We start from the raw sequence: 18,394 nt of genomic DNA on the forward strand, positions 1-18,394 counted from the left end.
ATTGAAGAAACAGAGAGAGCTCAACAACTGACATTCTTTTTCCATGGGTATTTTGAATTGAATTCATAGTATGTAACATGTATTAATTGAATATTGTACCGATAACACTTTAACATCTGTTATTACACATGTATAAATAGATGTGTTGTTTACAAGGAATGCATCTTCATACTTGAATTATTCATCTGTCCTGAATGAAAAATCGCATTCTATGTTTTGCTGTGGCTATAAACCTGCTGGATGTATGTTTAACTCCTCAGGTATATGAAGCAAAGCCGTTCTTAACGCATATGTCAGAGTTAGTAGAGAACAGTTAAGAGGATAAAGTAAGGGAGAAGTTTTGCCTACAGGACCTATGTTTCACTGCCATTGCTATTTTTCTAGTGAACCTGGTGTTTTGCCACTACTATGCTACATAATATTGAAATCCCTGAAATCATCAGGTGTGATTCTCTCATTGTTGATGGCATGGAACTGTTGAAACAGTAAGCAGAAGTTATCAGAGAGATTGTAAAGTAATAATTTCTGAATGTGCATCTTCTTATAATGCTTTTGAACTTTTGTTGTCTTACTGTGGCAACTTAAAGTATCATTGCTGTTTGACTGTCTTGTGAATTTGTGTATTTTGCCACATTCTACACTATTATTAACATTTTCGTATATTTTAATTCAGTTTGGTGCACACGTCTACGCTTCCTGTACTAGAACCTCATAGTTAAATAAACCTGAGTTTGACTAAAAGGTCCTTTCCCATTTCAGGGAAAGATGGGGTTAAAAGCTGACTCTTCTAAACCTTTGAAATAAGTTTTCTGTTTTCTAGGTCACGTAGTATTTTATTTAAAATAACTCTGCCACTTAATTTAGGTGTAGTGTTGGCTTTGAATGCATTGTGTGTGGGTGAAAATTTGCCGTGTATCTCTAACTTGTAAACAACAACTAAATTTGCATTTTTATGATACATTTTGCAACATTGCCACTTCATGAAAGCAAACAAAAAATGCTCTGAGCGTATTTTTTCTCATATATAAATTGAATGGAATTAGAAGTTGAACAAGCAGCCTTAAAAACAAAGGAATAATTAACATTTTGCAAATGTTTATTTTCAGTAACTGGCAAATTGTCTTATAATATATCTTTATGTATGTGTGGGTTTTGCCTGATAGTAGTCTCCAGTCTACATCTGTTTAGCAGGTAAACATTGAATAATTTTGTATAATTCATTTTTAATAAACACATTATGTGTCATTATTATAGGGAAAAAGAGCTCGCAGATGCTCTAGAAGAAGGAGGCTGTGATCTTGAAACTGTGAGAAACATCATTCAAGGAAGGCAACTGCCGGCTGATCTGAGGGCCAAAGTCTGGAAGGTAAATACGAGCTTAAATAAAGAAGCAGGAAATACTTGAAATTGTGTTTGATTTGAGGTAGATGATTCGATTACTGGGCATCTGTACAGAAGAGATGTAGCACGGGAATTTTAGTATTTTAGGATTTTCCTCTTCATTGAGTTCAATAATTTGGTAACTACAAAAGGATACTAAAATGTTTAAAGGGTTTTCTATTTTTGTTTTCAGATTGCACTTAATGTTGTAGGAAAGGGGGACAGCCTAGCATCCTGGGATGGCTCTTTAGACCTGCCAGAACAGAGTGTAATTCATAAGGATTGCCAAGAGCTAATTGGTAAGTTCAATTATGTTTAGATCACCTATGTGAAAACTTCTGTACTCTCAATTGTTTTAGGGCTTTGTTATTTGAATTCAATAACCTGAATGATGGTTACATTTTGGAGGAAGATGAGAAGGCAGAGAAAATTAGAAAAAGAATTGTAAGAATTGTAAAAATTGTAAGAAAGCAGTAGTATCTTACCTATACTCTGACTCTGAGATGGGTAATGTCACAGAAGTTTAAAGTATTAGCTTTTAAATGATAGCTTGCATGGTCAGAGCCAAATGGGAAGAAAGCTCCAGGAGCTGAAAAAAGTTTAGGGTTTGTTTTTTCCAATCTCCATCTTTTAAACCAGGCACTCTTTCTATAGTGTCATTCAAGTTTTTAATTGTGTAGTGACTGGTACTTAATCTGAAAAGCTGGTGTAGCACCAAAATGCATATAACCTCTAAGGGAAGAAATATATTAAACATTTTCGACTTTAAAGACTATTTTTGAAAGGTATTTTTTTAATAGTGTTTTCAGCAAAAATGAAAAGCTGTGTTTGTGAAAGCAAGATGCTGCCAGGACATTGGAAATAATATTCTGGTATGTCTGTAAGGAGCTGCCACAAGATCTGGTTGTCAACTCATAGTAAAAATGGCCAAATCCCTGACACCATGCAACAGCGTTAGTGATCAGGTGATGGAGTCAATGCTGACTCATAAATTAGGATACTCTTATGGCATCAATAAGAGTGTCTTCTATTTTATTACCTGTCGTGCTTTAATTTATTCTTGCACAATTGAAAGTTAAGACAGAGAATGGAGTTATTGCATGCATGTGTGCATGCATACACGTGTATCTACTGTTTTAAAAATTCAGTTCTACATTTTCTAGCTCTAGAATCTAGTAGGGCTTATTTTCCCGCTCTCTGTTCTGTAAAGAAAATGGGGGGAGAAAAATTCCACTGTGTTGTTTAATTAAAAAGTGTCTTCTCTGGAAGATAGCAAAACCTCCCAATTAGTATTTATAACATACAAAATTAAGCACTTTAATGTCTGCTAGTTCTCCTTTTGTCTTTATTGCAAATATTTTGTAATATATACCAATATTAAATTGGTTAACATAATAAATGTGAAGTTAGTTCAGAATGAAGGTTAGATAGAGATTTCAATTTTGGATTGGATTGAATCTCTGTATTTCAATGTTTTAGCAAAGCAAGTAGTCTTCAAATTTAAAGTAAATCTTCAGATAACATGTGAGTTTTACATATTATGTTATTTTCCTGAGAGATAGAGGAAAGGAAGAGCCAAATATTGACTGGCTTTGATGGGAAAGAATTAAAGACTTCAGTAATAAAAGCTTTAATTAACAATAATAATGAGACTCATGGGTTTCGTGTAATTGATGACAGAAAGCATTCACTAGAAATTTAATGCCACTGCATTAACATAGAGTGTAGGCATTTCTCAACCTCACCTGGGACATAACATGGTTATTCTTTCTTTTACTCTCAGTTTAGCTATAGTAAAATTGACATAATCTAAGTGGATTAAAACAAATTTATTTCTGAAATATATAAGTCATAAGTTTAATATTAGACTTTTCATAAAAAAAATCTAAAGAGGTGCTTAATATTAAACTGAAAATTGTATGAACTTACACAAAAGTCTGGTTTTGCTACAATCTGTATAGTAAATACCAGTATAATTAACTGTAAGTAAGCTAAGTAGTTATTTCATCACATGGAGGAAGTCATAATTTGGGGTATGGTGTTAACATATTTCAGTATGTCTTAGATTCATTGTCCTAAGTGAGGTGGATGCCAGTATTTTTTCTGAAGTGTTGTCAGCCTTTTAAGTTAGAGTCTATGCAGAAAGATGCTTTGGAACTAATGAAAACCTAAGCTTTGTGTATCAGACTCAATAATGACAGTATTTGAGAAGTGTTTAGCTTGTTGCCTTAATTACAGAACTGGTTTTGTACCAAATTTTTGTGCCAATTTTCATCCAAATGCAACAATACGAATTATGGATTCAGAATTAGTCTGTCATTACATAGGGAACATTTTTACTTTTCAGTACCTTACAACATTTGTAAGAATTTGAAACAGTATAAGTTATAGAAAAGGTTATATGTTCATGGTTAGTGTATCTTCTGATTAGCAACAGTACCAACCTGAATTTAAAAGCCAGGTGTAGTTCTAAGTAATCAAATAATTTCTCTTTATAGTCACCCTAACAACCCCAAATGTAAGCTATTGTTAGGAAAATTACTTTGAAGTAGAGATTAAAAATATGATTTATACGTTAATACTAAAATTTAAGTCTGTAAGCTTAGTTGATTTCAAACTACTGATTTTCATAAATTTGCATGTCAGTGGGCTTTTGAAAAAATTGGAGGTATGCATTGTGCATTGATCTGTGTTGAAATTCAAATGAATTTGTTGTAGAGTTGAGCATAAGTTATGTGCTGAGCACATCAAATAGGAAAAGAGGGGTACTCTGTGTATTAAAACAATCTAACTCTTTGTTTCATATAGATCCTGTAAACCCCAAACTTCTTTAATCCTGTTGTTGTAATATTTAAATGATATTTAAATGCCTTATCCTACTGTGGTTATAAAATCACTTGTATTTTGATGCCTTTTTGGATGCCTTTCTGTAAGTGTTTAATCAAAGAATCTCATTCAATTTCTTTGAAACACCCTAAACATGGGGATTTCTGTGCCTATTTCAGACCAGTTGTCAGTGCCAGAAGAGGAGAAGTCAGTATTACTTGTGGATATTGAGTCTGTTATTACTTTTTATTGTAAATCACGCAATGTTAAATACAGTTCTTGCCTTGGCTGGATACATCTACTCAAACCTCTGGTGCACCTTTGTTTGCCACGCAGTGATTTGTACAACTGCTTTTACGCTATCATGAATAAGTTCATTCCAAGGTAAAACTCTTTCTTTTGCCTGTGTACTATTTTTGTTGGCATTAAAAGTATTTTCTTGAAAGGATGTGCATGTTTGTTTCGACTAGAGTAGTACTCTTTGTAGGAAAGTTGTCGATTTCCTTCATATGATAATAAATGAAACCATCTTTCAGTACCTGTTGGTTTGAAGTCCGGGAGGTGATTGAGTTGGTTTAAGATGTAAAGAGTTAGCATGTGACTGATATGCCATTTCAAGAACTACTGTCATTTCATGCAATTTAAAAAAAAAAATATATTGTTTAGAAATTATCTAATTCACATATGTTCTGTGAAAGCATTTTTTCTTTCCTTTCCTAGCATTTTTTATATCTAAAATGTTTCTATTCCTGTCAATATACTTCATAAGCTCTAATTAAGTCTCAAAATTTCTTGAGAAGACATAGTTGATGTTTTCCCTGTGTTCTACTGAGTTGAGACTGAAACGATTTTTTTGAAGTTGTTAGATTTTCTTTTTTTAATAAAAAGTATGAAATTGGAGATCTTCATTCCATTGTATGGATGCTCTCACCAAAACAATTTTTTATTTATGTTGGAGTAGCACTGTAACACTCCAGTGAGACTACAAGGTCTTCTGATTAAGACCTTGTGAAATAATATATGGATAGTCTGTAATTAAAGATCTTAGTCTGATTCCCTGGAGAGGAGGTTCTGGCCCAGCTGCTGGATGTGTGCCCATAATATTGCATCATAGAATCATTATGAAAAGTGCACATTTGGTGTTGTGACAGGAAACATTTATTGGTCCTGTCACTTGACTCAGCTTGTGTCTGTTTCTGATGTAAAATACTGTTGGGCTCTGTGAACTGTTTGGGGACGGTGGCATTATGGTCACATAACTCATGTACTTTCAGCTATAGAAAGCTTTCAGAGTGTCTACTATTTGAGTTTCTCTGTAAGAACCTAGGTGGTGTTTCAACGAGATGTAGACTGTTTCCTCTCTCTTTTTTTTTTTTTTTTCCCCCTCTTAATGGGAGAATGAAAGGCATACAAAGGCAGTCTATAGTAGACTTGCCAATCTCTGCTCAGGTTGATTTGGTCTCGATTTGACTTTTGACTGCTGGACCATCATTACTGTTTGATAAAGGTTTCATTTTTAACTTTTTGCCTTTTTTTTTTTAAATCATACCATTTTATTAACATTTTCTCATGTTTTGCAACTATCATTTTGCAACTATGAAAAATGTATTGGGAATTTATTCTAACAAAATATTGACAACAGGTGAGGGAAATGTACAGCATAATCAGTTGGACCATATTGTATCTTAGATTTTTTTTTTTTTTTTTAAAGAGCATCTCTAGCAAGCCAAAGGAAGAATGAGGGGGGGAAAAGAAAAACATAATAGATTATTTTAGATGAGGGAGATTTTAGGTTTTCCTGCCTTTTTCAGAAACACTGGTACTCTCAAAGCTTTAGGTATAAAGTGTCTGGTGGATACCTATGTTTCTTTTCCTCCTGCCTTTCCCCTAGAATGGCAAATTTTCTAGACTGTACAAAATTAACAAACAGTTAATATGGAAGTCCTAGGTCATTAGTATTCTTTGTTTGGGCTGTAAGTAGAAGAAAACACTATCTCAGATATGCAATTGAGTCGACAATGATGTGTGTGAGAGCTTGTAAAGTAGTGAACTACTGAAAAAGCTGCGAGTGGATAATGGAAATGTGTCTCATCCCAGGGACCACATGAGGAAACATTACATCAATGTTACCTTTACTAGAGGGTAGAAAATAGTTTCCTTTTTTTGTTTAAAAAAAAACAACCAAACAACAACAAACAACAAAACAAAATCTCCCCAAAAAACCCAACAACAATAACAAACCACCCTGTCCTGAAGTAAAGTGTAGGTTAGTTTCCAGGACAATTTATATATGTTTAGCTAATCCTTTTTTTTTATTATTGTTTTTGGTTTCAACTTCATGATCGGTCCCTGTGAATTAAAAGAACAATATAGGAAATTACATAGTCACAACTAATGAAGAATTGCTACTGTAAGTCTGACAATTGGAATATAACACGGGATTTACGATTATTTTCACTGCTACTTTTTAGGGATTGTTTTATGAAGGGAAGACCATTTCATCTATTTAGACTGCTTCTTCAGTACCATGAGCCTGAACTCTGTTCCTTTCTTGATACTAAGAAGATGACTCCAGACTCATATGCACTCAACTGGGTAATAAAGTGAAAGTAGGGAAACATAATGAAAAATAAATTTTTGTTAAAATTTAAGTACATGTTGCCAGTTTATGGAAGAGTAGTACCAGAGATTAGAACTGCATATATTGAAATAAATTGCATGTTTTAATATAGTGTGGACTTTTTGTCTTTGGTTGTTTATCATAAGATCTTGTTAACATCACATTTTTATTGGACTGGATTTTAATTGAGCCACTGATGTTAGGAACTACTTGGAATAACTAAGAATGGTAACAACTGACATATTCAAAAAGTAAGAAACCGTGATGTTAGTTTTTGTAGTGGGTAGCTGTATGGTTGTAGATGTGGATAGACATCAGCCTAATGGGTCAATTTAATTTTAAAGTCAAATTACTAATTGTTTTAAAAATCTCCATGCTAATAGATATATTTGACTGCCTCATACAGTGCTATGCCTTTTAAAATTTAGGCACAATATTTTACAGCTCTTCAAGAATTGGTCATTTCCACCTCAACTTAATTTCAAAACTCTGTAGAAGTGGGGGTAGTTATAGAGACGCTTACCTCAATCATTTTTTTAATAAAGTTTGTGTAGCAGTACTAAAACATAAAGCAGCAAAATTCTAGTGTTTCAGTGCTACTTAGTATATGCAATACAAAATCATGATACAGTGCTTGCAGAGGGTAAGTCTGTAGATTAGTAAGACTTTATATGACCAATGAACTCTTCTAGGCTCTTCTTTCATATTCATTGGCTTTGTAAAATTTTTTGTAACTCCATTACTTCCAGTTAAATAGACTGAAATGAATTATTAAACTGCAAGATCTGTATTTGTGATTTTTTTTGAAGATGATTCTTTTTAAGCTGCTACCAATTTTAATGTTAAAATATGTCCAAGAATAATTTTCATATTCTTAAAATCTGCCTTTTGCCAGTCATAAGCCTTCAAAAGAGGAATTGGGTCTTTTTTTACTACTGAATCTACCTTTTTAAATATATATAATTTTCCTTAGTAAACACAAACTACTTTGAAGTTGTTTATTAAAAGTTTAGTGATTCGTTAGAAAAAAATCTTCTCTTTGAAAGGAGGTAGGGAAATGAGCTAGTGTAGCTGTCAGTCTTAATATCATGCTTTCTGGTGTACAATCTTAGAAAAAAATCTTAAACCTCATTTTATATTATGAGATTACATTAGAATTCTTTGTTTCATCTGTCAAAAAACTTTGTCTATATGGCGGTATTTCTAATGTGTCGAAATACATAAGCAACAATCAGAGATCTGTCATTGCCTCATTGTTTAGGGACATTTTGTCTTCAGTTACATTTGACTCAGAATTGGATAGATCTTCTTACCTTTTGTTATAAAAACATACTAGGAAGTGTTGAAATATTCCATAATAGTGTTTAAAAACAGATACTGAGCTTTTGAAAGCTGTAGCTCTGTTGATACAGAGTTTATATGCATCAGCAAGTTCAGTAAGACACCAGTGAAGCCACCCAGTATGCATTTGAGTTAGGTGCTATTGCAAATACTATCTGGCATATATGAAAAGAAGTTCCTGCTTTTTCTTTTATCCACTCTGAACTTTGCATATCAGAGGGGATGTATCTTTAAATGGGAACAGGCAGTTTGTTAAACAGGAATGAAAACTTTCTGTTGCTTGCAAATGTTTAATTACTCAGTCATAAAGCATCATAATGTGATGTTAAGTAAGTGACGTTGTCAAACTAATGTGCAACCATGTTCAATTAGCTTGGGTCTACTGTGAAAAATAAAAAGAATGTTGTTTACAGGATTCTTTCAAAGTCCTATTTGCTAAGCTAGTTGAGTGAGTATATTCTCTTACTATTGTCTTGTTGGTATAACTGGTATTTAGCAGTGGCTGTGACCTAAACAGGATTTCAGTCTCATGTTATCTCTGGTTGAATTTACAAGGCTGACAATGTACAGCTGAGTTTGCCTTTACACTAAGAATATTCATTCACAGATAATCTGTAGCATTACTGCACTGTTTGCATAAAAATTGTTTCTGAGAGTAGAACCATCCTTCAATATGTGGTGCAAATGTATGTTTTAACATCACTTTGTTATTTTCATTTTCTTTTAGATATCTTGTGTTTCTGTTAAAAATCTTATTCTGATAAGATCATTCCTGGTTATTGCCTTTTCTCATATTATTTTCCAAATTTTTAGCTTGGAAGCCTCTTCTCATATTACTGTTCAGCTCAAGTCACTCAGGCAATATGGGATGGATATCTACAACAAGCAGATCCATTCTTTATTTATTTCTTAATGTTAATCATCCTGGTAAATGCAAAGTAAGTGTATAGTTAATTCTTTGTGGCATTCCTTGCTGACACAGTTTTAATCCACTGTTGTTTCATTTTGGTTTTACTGACTTCATCTATGCCTGTGACTTTACTGTTTTCAGAGACGTTATCTTAGCACAAGAATCAGATAAAGAAGAAATGATAAGTAAGTACTTCTCTTATATAGCTGCTAGTGAAATATTTACCTTATAGTATAATCTCCATTGGTTATTATGTTTAAATACTAAATAACTGAATTATTTAGTTATTTCCCTGTGATTTTTTCTCATTAATTAATCCCCTCACCCAATAATTCCTTTCTTATTATTCTTTTGTTGCATCACATTTTCTCTGTCCTTAACATTGGTTTTTTGTGTTTACTTTTTGGCACTCCCGCACCTAGTTTTATACTTCAGTTTGGAGTACTTGAAACAATCACTATATTTCTAAGCCCAAAGCAGCAACTTTCAAATCCTTCTTTAAATCTACTGCACTTGTTGCATTTTCCAAAGTATTATCTTCGTATGCACTTAATGTGAGCCTAATGTGAGTCTATGACGAAGTGACTAGATGGGTGGATGAGGGGAGGGCAGTGGATGTTGTCTACCTTGACTTTGGCAAGGCTTTCGACACTGTCTCCCAAATCATCCTCACAGGCAAGCTTAGGAAGTGTGGCTTAGATGAATGGACAGTGAGGTGGATTGAGAACTGGCTTACAGTTGTGGTTAGTGGTGCAGAGTCTAGTTGGAGGTCAGTAACAAGTGGTGTCCCTCAGGGGTCAGTACTGGGCCCAGTCCTGTTCAACATATTCATTGATGATCTGGATGAAGGGATAGAGTGTACCATCAGCAAGTTTGCTGATGACACAAAACTGGGAGGAGTGGCTGACACGCCAGAAGGCTGTGCCGCCATACAGCGAGACCTGGACAGGCTGGAGAGTTGGGCAGAGAGAAACCTTATGAAGTTCAACAAGGGTAAGTGTAGGGTACTGCATCTGGGGAGGAATAACCCCATGCACCAGTACAGGCTGGGGGCTGGTGATTCTGTGATTCTGTGATTCTGTGATTCTGTGATTCTGTGATTCTGTGATTCTGTGATTCTGTGATTCTGTGATTCTGTGATTCTGTGATTCTGTGATTCTGTGATTCTGTGATTCTGTGATTCTGTGATTCTGTGATTCTGTGATTCTGTGATTCTGTGATTCTGTGATTCTGTGATTCTGTGATTCTGTGATTCTGTGATTCTGTGATTCTGTGATTCTGTGATTCTGTGATTCTGTGATTCTGTGATTCTGTGATTCTGTGATTCTGTGATTCTGTGATTCTGTGATTCTGTGATTCTGTGATTCTGTGATTCTGTGATTCTGTGATTCTGTGATTCTGTGATTCTGTGATTCTGTGATTCTGTGATTCTGTGATTCTGTGATTCTGTGATTCTGTGATTCTGTGATTCTGTGATTCTGTGATTCTGTGATTCTGTGATTCTGTGATTCTGTGATTCTGTGATTCTGTGATTCTGTGATTCTGTGATTCTGTGATTCTGTGATTCTGTGATTCTGTGATTCTGTGATTCTGTGATTCTGTGATTCTGTGATTCTGTGATTCTGTGATTCTGTGATTCTGTGATTCTGTGATTCTGTGATTCTGTGATTCTGTGATTCTGTGATTCTGTGATTCTGTGATTCTGTGATTCTGTGATTCTGTGATTCTGTGATTCTGTGATTCTGTGATTCTGTGATTCTGTGATTCTGTGATTCTGTGATTCTGTGATTCTGTGATTCTGTGATTCTGTGATTCTGTGATTCTGTGATTCTGTGATTCTGTGATTCTGTGATTCTGTGATTCTGTGATTCTGTGATTCTGTGATTCTGTGATTCTGTGATTCTGTGATTCTGTGATTCTGTGATTCTGTGATTCTGTGATTCTGTGATTCTGTGATTCTGTGATTCTGTGATTCTGTGATTCTGTGATTCTGTGATTCTGTGATTCTGTGATTCTGTGATTCTGTGATTCTGTGATTCTGTGATTCTGTGATTCTGTGATTCTGTGATTCTGTGATTCTGTGATTCTGTGATTCTGTGATTCTGTGATTCTGTGATTCTGTGATTCTGTGATTCTGTGATTCTGTGATTCTGTGATTCTGTGATTCTGTGATTCTGTGATTCTGTGATTCTGTGATTCTGTGATTCTGTGATTCTGTGATTCTGTGATTCTGTGATTCTGTGATTCTGTGATTCTGTGATTCTGTGATTCTGTGATTCTGTGATTCTGTGATTCTGTGATTCTGTGATTCTGTGATTCTGTGATTCTGTGATTCTGTGATTCTGTGATTCTGTGATTCTGTGATTCTGTGATTCTGTGATTCTGTGATTCTGTGATTCTGTGATTCTGTGATTCTGTGATTCTGTGATTCTGTGATTCTGTGATTCTGTGATTCTGTGATTCTGTGATTCTGTGATTCTGTGATTCTGTGATTCTGTGATTCTGTGATTCTGTGATTCTGTGATTCTGTGATTCTGTGATTCTGTGATTCTGTGATTCTGTGATTCTGTGATTCTGTGATTCTGTGATTCTGTGATTCTGTGATTCTGTGATTCTGTGATTCTGTGATTCTGTGATTCTGTGATTCTGTGATTCTGTGATTCTGTGATTCTGTGATTCTGTGATTCTGTGATTCTGTGATTCTGTGATTCTGTGATTCTGTGATTCTGTGATTCTGTGATTCTGTGATTCTGTGATTCTGTGATTCTGTGATTCTGTGATTCTGTGATTCTGTGATTCTGTGATTCTGTGATTCTGTGATTCTGTGATTCATTGTTCTTGTCTTACCCTCCTGTTTTCATAGAAATTACACTAAATTTCTTGTGAGCCTAGTGCACATGCCTTTTTATGGTTTGTTCGTGTTTTTTTTTTTTTTTACATTACATAATGTAATATAATTAATTATCTACTAGTAGTTAAAAATGAGGATGTTTTGAATTTTGCATCTTTGCCACATATTGCAGAACTGCACCCTTGTACCATCTTGGACATACAATAGGGCTACTGATTAAGTACTCTGCTTTAGAGGATTCTCTTGGTCAGCCCTCTTTAGAAAAGTCAGCTGACTTAGTATTACAACTGAAAGCTAAGACTATACAGAGGTAAGACTGTGGTAAAAAACAATTTGTGTAGAAGGTTTGAACTCCTAGCAAATAGCCTAGGTTTCCTGTTGATAAGGAGTATTTCCTGTATCTTCTCTTTCCACCTGGAGAGTGAATCAACATTAATGTTTAATCAATAAACTCATTTGTGTTAGACCTTATTAAAAATAAGTTATTTTGTGATGTGAAAAGATGTATAGTGCTTCTTTTCTGTGTCTGAAATAATGATGCATTTATGTTGTTTGTATATCTCAGAATTCTTAGAAACTTCACCAGCCAATCTCGATTTAGAGGATATAGAAGATCTCTTCTCTTTGGCACAATATTACTGTAGCAAAACTCCAGCTTCTTTCAGGAAGGTAATAACAAAGTAATTTTGAAATTCTCTTCTTTTTGGTGACTGTTTAAGCTCCTGGCAACAGTAACTTTGAATGTTTCATTGTGATGATTTTTTAAACAATTTTTTCACCTTGTTACTCTGGTGGTATTTACTGTTAGGATCTGTGAAAGATAAAAAGGTTAAGTGAAACATGTCATAGAATTATAGAATGGTTTAGGTTGGAAGGGACCTTACAGATTGTCTAGTTCCAACCCCCCTGCCATAGACAGGGATACCTTCCACTAGACCTGCGAAGCCCGATCCACCTGGCCTTGAACACCTCCAGGGATGGGGCCTCCACAGCTTCTCTGGGCAACCTGTTCCAGTGTCTCAGCACCCTCAGAGTAAAGCATTTCTTCCTGATATCTAATCTAAATCTATGCTCTTTCAGTTTAAAACCATTACCCCTCACCCTACTGCTCAACTCCCTGATAAAGAGTCCCTCCCCATCTTTCCTGTAGGCTGCCTTTAAGTACCAGAAGGCTGCTATAAGGTCTCCCCGGAGCCTTCTCTTCTCCAGGCTGAACAACCCCAACCCTCTCAGCCTGTCTTCACAGGAAAGGTGCTTCAGCCCTCTGATCATCTTTGTGGCCCTCCTCTGGACCCACTCCAAGAGGTCCATGTCCTTGTTATGTTGAGGGCTCCAGAGCTGGACACAGTACTCCAGGTGGGGTCTCACGAGAGCAGAGTAGAGGGGCAGAATCACTTCCCTCGACCTGCTGGCCACACTTCTTTTGATGCAGGGCCCGGATTCAGTTGAGTTTGTCCAGGAGCTCCTTGTTCAGAGAGAAGCTTCCCTGCAGAGAGCTTATCCCATATATATTGCACGGAATATGCAATATCCCTTGCATATTCCCTGCAATATTCTCACTTCATGACTGATGATCTTGTTTTACAAACCAAGTTCTTGTAAGAGCTGATAAAGCAAAAATGCCATACTGACACAATTGCGTTGTAGTAGACTGCACATCAGTTCTAGCTGTACTTGCAACAGCAACCAGGAAAAAGTCATTCACTAGAGATAAAGCTGTCATCACCTGCACTATTCTTGCAGTTCTTCCTTATTCACGATACCTGACTTCAGTGAATTTGTGAAATAAAAGTAATTGATAGTCATTGCCTTTGGCTTGTATGTACTTTCTCTGATGTGCGTAGACAGGTATGTGAGGTTATTTGGGAAATAATGAACAAACCAACCGAACTGAAAAGCAAAACCCAGAGGTATTTCATCGTGTTGGCATGGTCAGAGTGATGAACAAGCGTGTGTGTTGTGGAAGTTCAGGCCTTGCCATGATTTTCAGAAAGAATTTCAGTTGATCAAAAATTTGATGACTATGTGGACAAGATACACGTGTATCAGGTTTAGTCTTTGTGACGTGGTGGATGTAGTTTTACTTTAAGCCTTCTAAAGACAATGGCTTTGGTTAACTTCTTTTGTTTTTTTCTTCTTGCCTTTTTAGGACAACCACAGTCTTTTTGGCAGCAGCTTGCTGGGCCTCAAAGATGATGACACAGACTTGAGCCAAGCTCTCTGTCTGGCAGTTTCGGTGTCAGAGATTCTTCAAGCAAATCAGCAACAAGGAGTCAGTATACTGAATTACTCTTTTCCTCCCCACCCCCAGTTTTATGGAAAAGGAAAAGAATCCCTACTTTATATCACAAATATTTTTAAAGTGTTAACAACACAGATGAATATTTGCTATTTCAGGAAAAAGTATTCTTGCCTTGAAGTTGTCTTCCTTGGAAATGATCTGCTGACTGCAATGCATTTGTGCTGTAGCAACTAGAGCTACAGCACAGGGGAGCTTAATGCAGCAGATCTGAATCTGAGGAGTGAGAGCTTAAAGTAATATCTCACTAATTTGATTTCCTTTCCATATGTAGCTATTGTAGAGGAAAATTTAAACCCTGCTACTCAGTACCTTTGAGAAGAATGCCATTATGAAATATCTGTCTGTTGTCAATGAAAGGTTTAAACAAAAAAAAAATTGATTCAAGCTATCTCTGTAGTAGTTTATTGCAGACATACTTTGATTCAGGGACTTCACTTAAGAGTATTTAAGACCAATATATGGATAATAGTGTAGCTAGATTACAGTGTTTCTTGTTGACTACTGGCTTTTTATAGCAGTTTCCAGGCCCTGGTTTCATCATGCATACCTTTTTTTTTTTTTTTTTTTTTTTTTTTTCCCCCCTCCCCTAGTCCAAGTAAAGTTAAGCATCTGTTTAAGTTAGTGGGAAATAAAGCTTATGTGCTGTGCTGAGTAGTAATGGACTGTTGGATTGGGACTTCAGTTGTCCCTTCTGATGTCTTACTGATGTGTGTCCTCATACCCACTATGCTGCTTCTCAGTAGGGATGAAATAATTACACTGTGTGCACTTGGGTGATCATTTCGCATGTGCAAGCTGATGTATTATTGGGAAATCACTATTAGAATGCTGTTGGTGGTCTGGTAACTGTAGAAATTCAGATTAATCAAATGAAATAAGATTTCCTGATAGCTGCTAGCCCCTTCAAGGGGTTCCTGTAGTATTGGAATTAGTATTAAAATGTAATTGATGTACTTCCCCATCAATAATTACAAAATTTTAAAATTCTCTAACAGGCAAAAACCTTTCTCTTTCAGGAAGGAGTAAGGTTCTTTGTAGTGGATTGTCGTCCTGCAGAGCAATACAATGCTGGGCATTTATCAACAGCATTTCATTTAGACTCGGATTTGGTTTGTATGCTTTTTCTTTCTTTACTGATTTTTGAATCCTAAGTGAAATAGGAGGAGAGAGAAATGTCTGTCTTGAAAAATAAAGTATCCTTCATTTTGACACTAGTCTGTGGACTGCTGTGTCTAGATACATGATGAGGTTTCAAAAGTTAGCTTCTCTAAAGGAGATGGGTGGAACCATCATTTTGCTGAGAAGTTTAGTCCTTAATGACATTAGAATTTGGGATTCCAGACTTCCTTTTCTTTGCTTAGAACTGGAAACTTATACAGGCTAAAGACTAGACATTGTTTGGAGGAGAAATTTATTTTTAGCGTCATAATTTCTAATGAAAGGTGTCATTAATTTTAACAAGTAGCTTTGCCCTCCCTCCTCCAGACAGTTTTACTAGAGCCTGCTTGTAAGGAGCATATGTCTTGAACAGGATATGGTTGCTCCTTTAAAATTTTTGCAGGACAATGTGAGAGAGAAAGCGCATTAGTTTTGGGACTGAGATGTGCTACAGACTAATTAATTAAAGATTTTGCTGTAGTTTCCGTTTGATTATGAATTCCTAACTGAACATTCAGTCATATTTTTTCTGTCCTCTTTTCCCCAAATCACTTACAGTTCCTGGCTTACAGTATATTCTTCACTTCTAGATTAACTCCCTAATATTTCACTTCAAGCAGACTATGGATGCTGCTTGGAATTATTTTTATGTATATACCCCAAAAAAGGCTCTTTTACCTTTCTTAGTTAAGAAGCTCAGTCCTGCATCTATTACCTTTACTGCTCTAATTAAAATGATGTATTATTCAGTGTTGATTGCAAAAGTATATTTATATAGGAGGAAAAAGGGAGACCTTATCGCACTCTACAACTACATGAAAGGAGGTTGTAGCGAGATGGGTGTCAGTCTCTTCTCTCAAGTAGCAAGTGACAGGACAAGCGGATGTGGCCTCAAGTTGCACTAGGGGAGGTTTAGATTGGATATTGGGAAAAATTTCTTCGCTAAAAGGGTTGTCAAGCATTGGAACAGGCCACCAAGGGAAGTGGTGGAATCACCATCCCTGGAGGTATTTAAAAGACTTGTAGACACAGCACTTAGGGATGTGGTTTAGTGGTGGACTTCGCAGTGCTAGGTTAACAGTTGGACTCGATCTTAAAGGTAATTTCCAACCTAAACTATGATACAGTGTTCTGGATTTTAACCTGGTTCAAAACTTATTTAGGAAAAAACTTTCTCCATGGTATGTGTGTGTCCTTCTGCTAGCCTTAATTGAAGATCATATTCAATAAAGTAGAAAAAAGCATTATAAATTATTAAATAGTTCAAAAACCTAGTAATACACGAAAAAGGAGGCCATTAAAACAGTTCTTAAATTGGATGTGATTAGTTCCTATGTGCTTAAATTACATATTGGAATTAACTTCTGCAGTGTGTGTCAGTTGGTATGGTTAGGATCCTTCATGAACCTTGCTGGATGAATCACAGAATGGTCAGGGTTGGAAGGGACCTCTGGAGATCATCTAGTCCACCCCGCCGCTGCCAGAGCAGGGTCACCTACAACAGGTTGCACAGGACGGCATCCAGGCGGGTTTTGAATGTCTCCAGAGTGGGAGACTCCACAACCTCTCTGGGCAGCCTGTTCCAGTGCTCCACTACCCTCAAGGTAAAGAAGTTCCTCCTCCTGTTAAGATGGAACTTCCTATGTTCAAGCTTGTGCCCATTATTTCTTGTCCTATCACTGGGCACCACTGAAAAAAGACTGCTCCCATCCCCCTGGAATCCTCCCTTTAAGTATTTGTAAGTATTAATAAATCCCCCCTCAATCTTCTTTTCTCTAGACTAAAGACACCCAAGTACCTCAGCCTTTTCTCATATGAGAGATGTTCCAATCCCCTAATCATCTTTGTAGCCCGTTGCTGGACCTTCTCCAGCAGATCCCTGTCCTTCTTGAGCTGGGGAGCCCAGAACTGGACGCAGTATTCCAGATGCGGCCTCACCAGGGCAGAGTAGATGGTGGCCACACTCTTCTTGATGCACCCAAGGATGCCATTTGCCTTTTTGGCTGCCAGGGCACAGTGCTGACTCATGGTCATCCTGTTGTCCACCAGGACTCCCAGGTCCCGTTCTACAGAGCTGCTTTCCAGGAGGTCAGCCCCCAGCCTGTACCAATGCATGGGGTTATTCCTCCCCAGATGCAGTACCCTACACTTGCCCTTGTTGAACTTCATAAGGTTTCTCTCTGCCCAACTCTCCAGCCTGTCCAGGTCTCGCTGTATGGCAGCACAGCCTTCTGGCGTGTCAGCCACCCCTCCCAGTTTTGTGTCATCAGCAAACTTGCTGATGGTACACTCTATCCCTTCATCCAGATCATCAGTGAATATATTGAACGGGACTGGGCCCAGTACTGACCCCTGAAGGACACCACTTGTTACTGACCTCCAACTAGACTCTGCACCACTAACCACAACCCTCTGAGCTCTATCTGTTAGCCAGTTCTCAATCCACCCCACTGTCCATTCATCTAACCCACACTTCTTAAGTTTGCCTGCGAGGATGATGTGGGAGACGGTGTCGAAAGCCTTGCCAAAGTCAAGGTAGACAACATCCACTGCCCTCCCCTCATCCACCCATCTAGTCACTTCATCATAGAAGGCTATCAGATTAGTCAGACATGACTTCCCTTTGGTGAATCTGTGTTGACTACTTTTGATAACCTTCTTTTCATCCAGGTGCTTTGAGATGACACCCAGAACAAGCTGTTCCATCATCTTTCCAGGGATGGTGAGGCTGACTGGCCTGTAGTTTCCCGGGTCATCCTTCTTGCCCTTTTTGAAGACTGGACTGGCTATCTTCCAGTCCTCAGGCACCTCACCTGTCCTCCAGGACCTTTCGAAGATGATGGAGAGCGGCCCAGCAATGACTTCCCCCAGCTCCCTCAGCACCTGAGGGTGCATCCCATCAGGCCCCATGGATTTGTGTATATCCAGTTTATCTAACTGATCTCTAACATGCTCCTCATCAACCAAGGGATAGTCTTGCTTCCCCCAGACTTTCTCAGTTACCTG

The 18,394-nt window shown here is 37.0% G+C and overlaps 1 protein-coding gene across 1 annotated transcript in view; it reads left to right on the plus strand.

Moving 5' to 3' along the window:
• The first annotated feature begins 1,237 nt into the window (after window positions 1-1,237).
• Window positions 1,238-18,394, plus strand: part of TBC1D23 (TBC1 domain family, member 23) — a 29,329-nt gene continuing 12,172 nt past the window's right edge. Inside the window, exons 1-9 of the mRNA XM_009891624.1 lie at window positions 1,238-1,366; window positions 1,574-1,679; window positions 4,386-4,590; window positions 6,678-6,801; window positions 8,981-9,105; window positions 9,219-9,262; window positions 12,494-12,597; window positions 14,078-14,200; window positions 15,247-15,339. Of these exons, the coding sequence (XP_009889926.1) occupies window positions 1,238-1,366; window positions 1,574-1,679; window positions 4,386-4,590; window positions 6,678-6,801; window positions 8,981-9,105; window positions 9,219-9,262; window positions 12,494-12,597; window positions 14,078-14,200; window positions 15,247-15,339 (1,053 nt within the window). The remainder of the gene's footprint in view (window positions 1,367-1,573; window positions 1,680-4,385; window positions 4,591-6,677; window positions 6,802-8,980; window positions 9,106-9,218; window positions 9,263-12,493; window positions 12,598-14,077; window positions 14,201-15,246; window positions 15,340-18,394) is intronic.

The sequence above is a fragment of the Charadrius vociferus genome, unplaced genomic scaffold (genome assembly GCF_000708025.1).
Source record: "Charadrius vociferus isolate BGI_N301 unplaced genomic scaffold, ASM70802v2 scaffold329, whole genome shotgun sequence".
NCBI classification, from domain to species: domain Eukaryota; kingdom Metazoa; phylum Chordata; class Aves; order Charadriiformes; family Charadriidae; genus Charadrius; species Charadrius vociferus.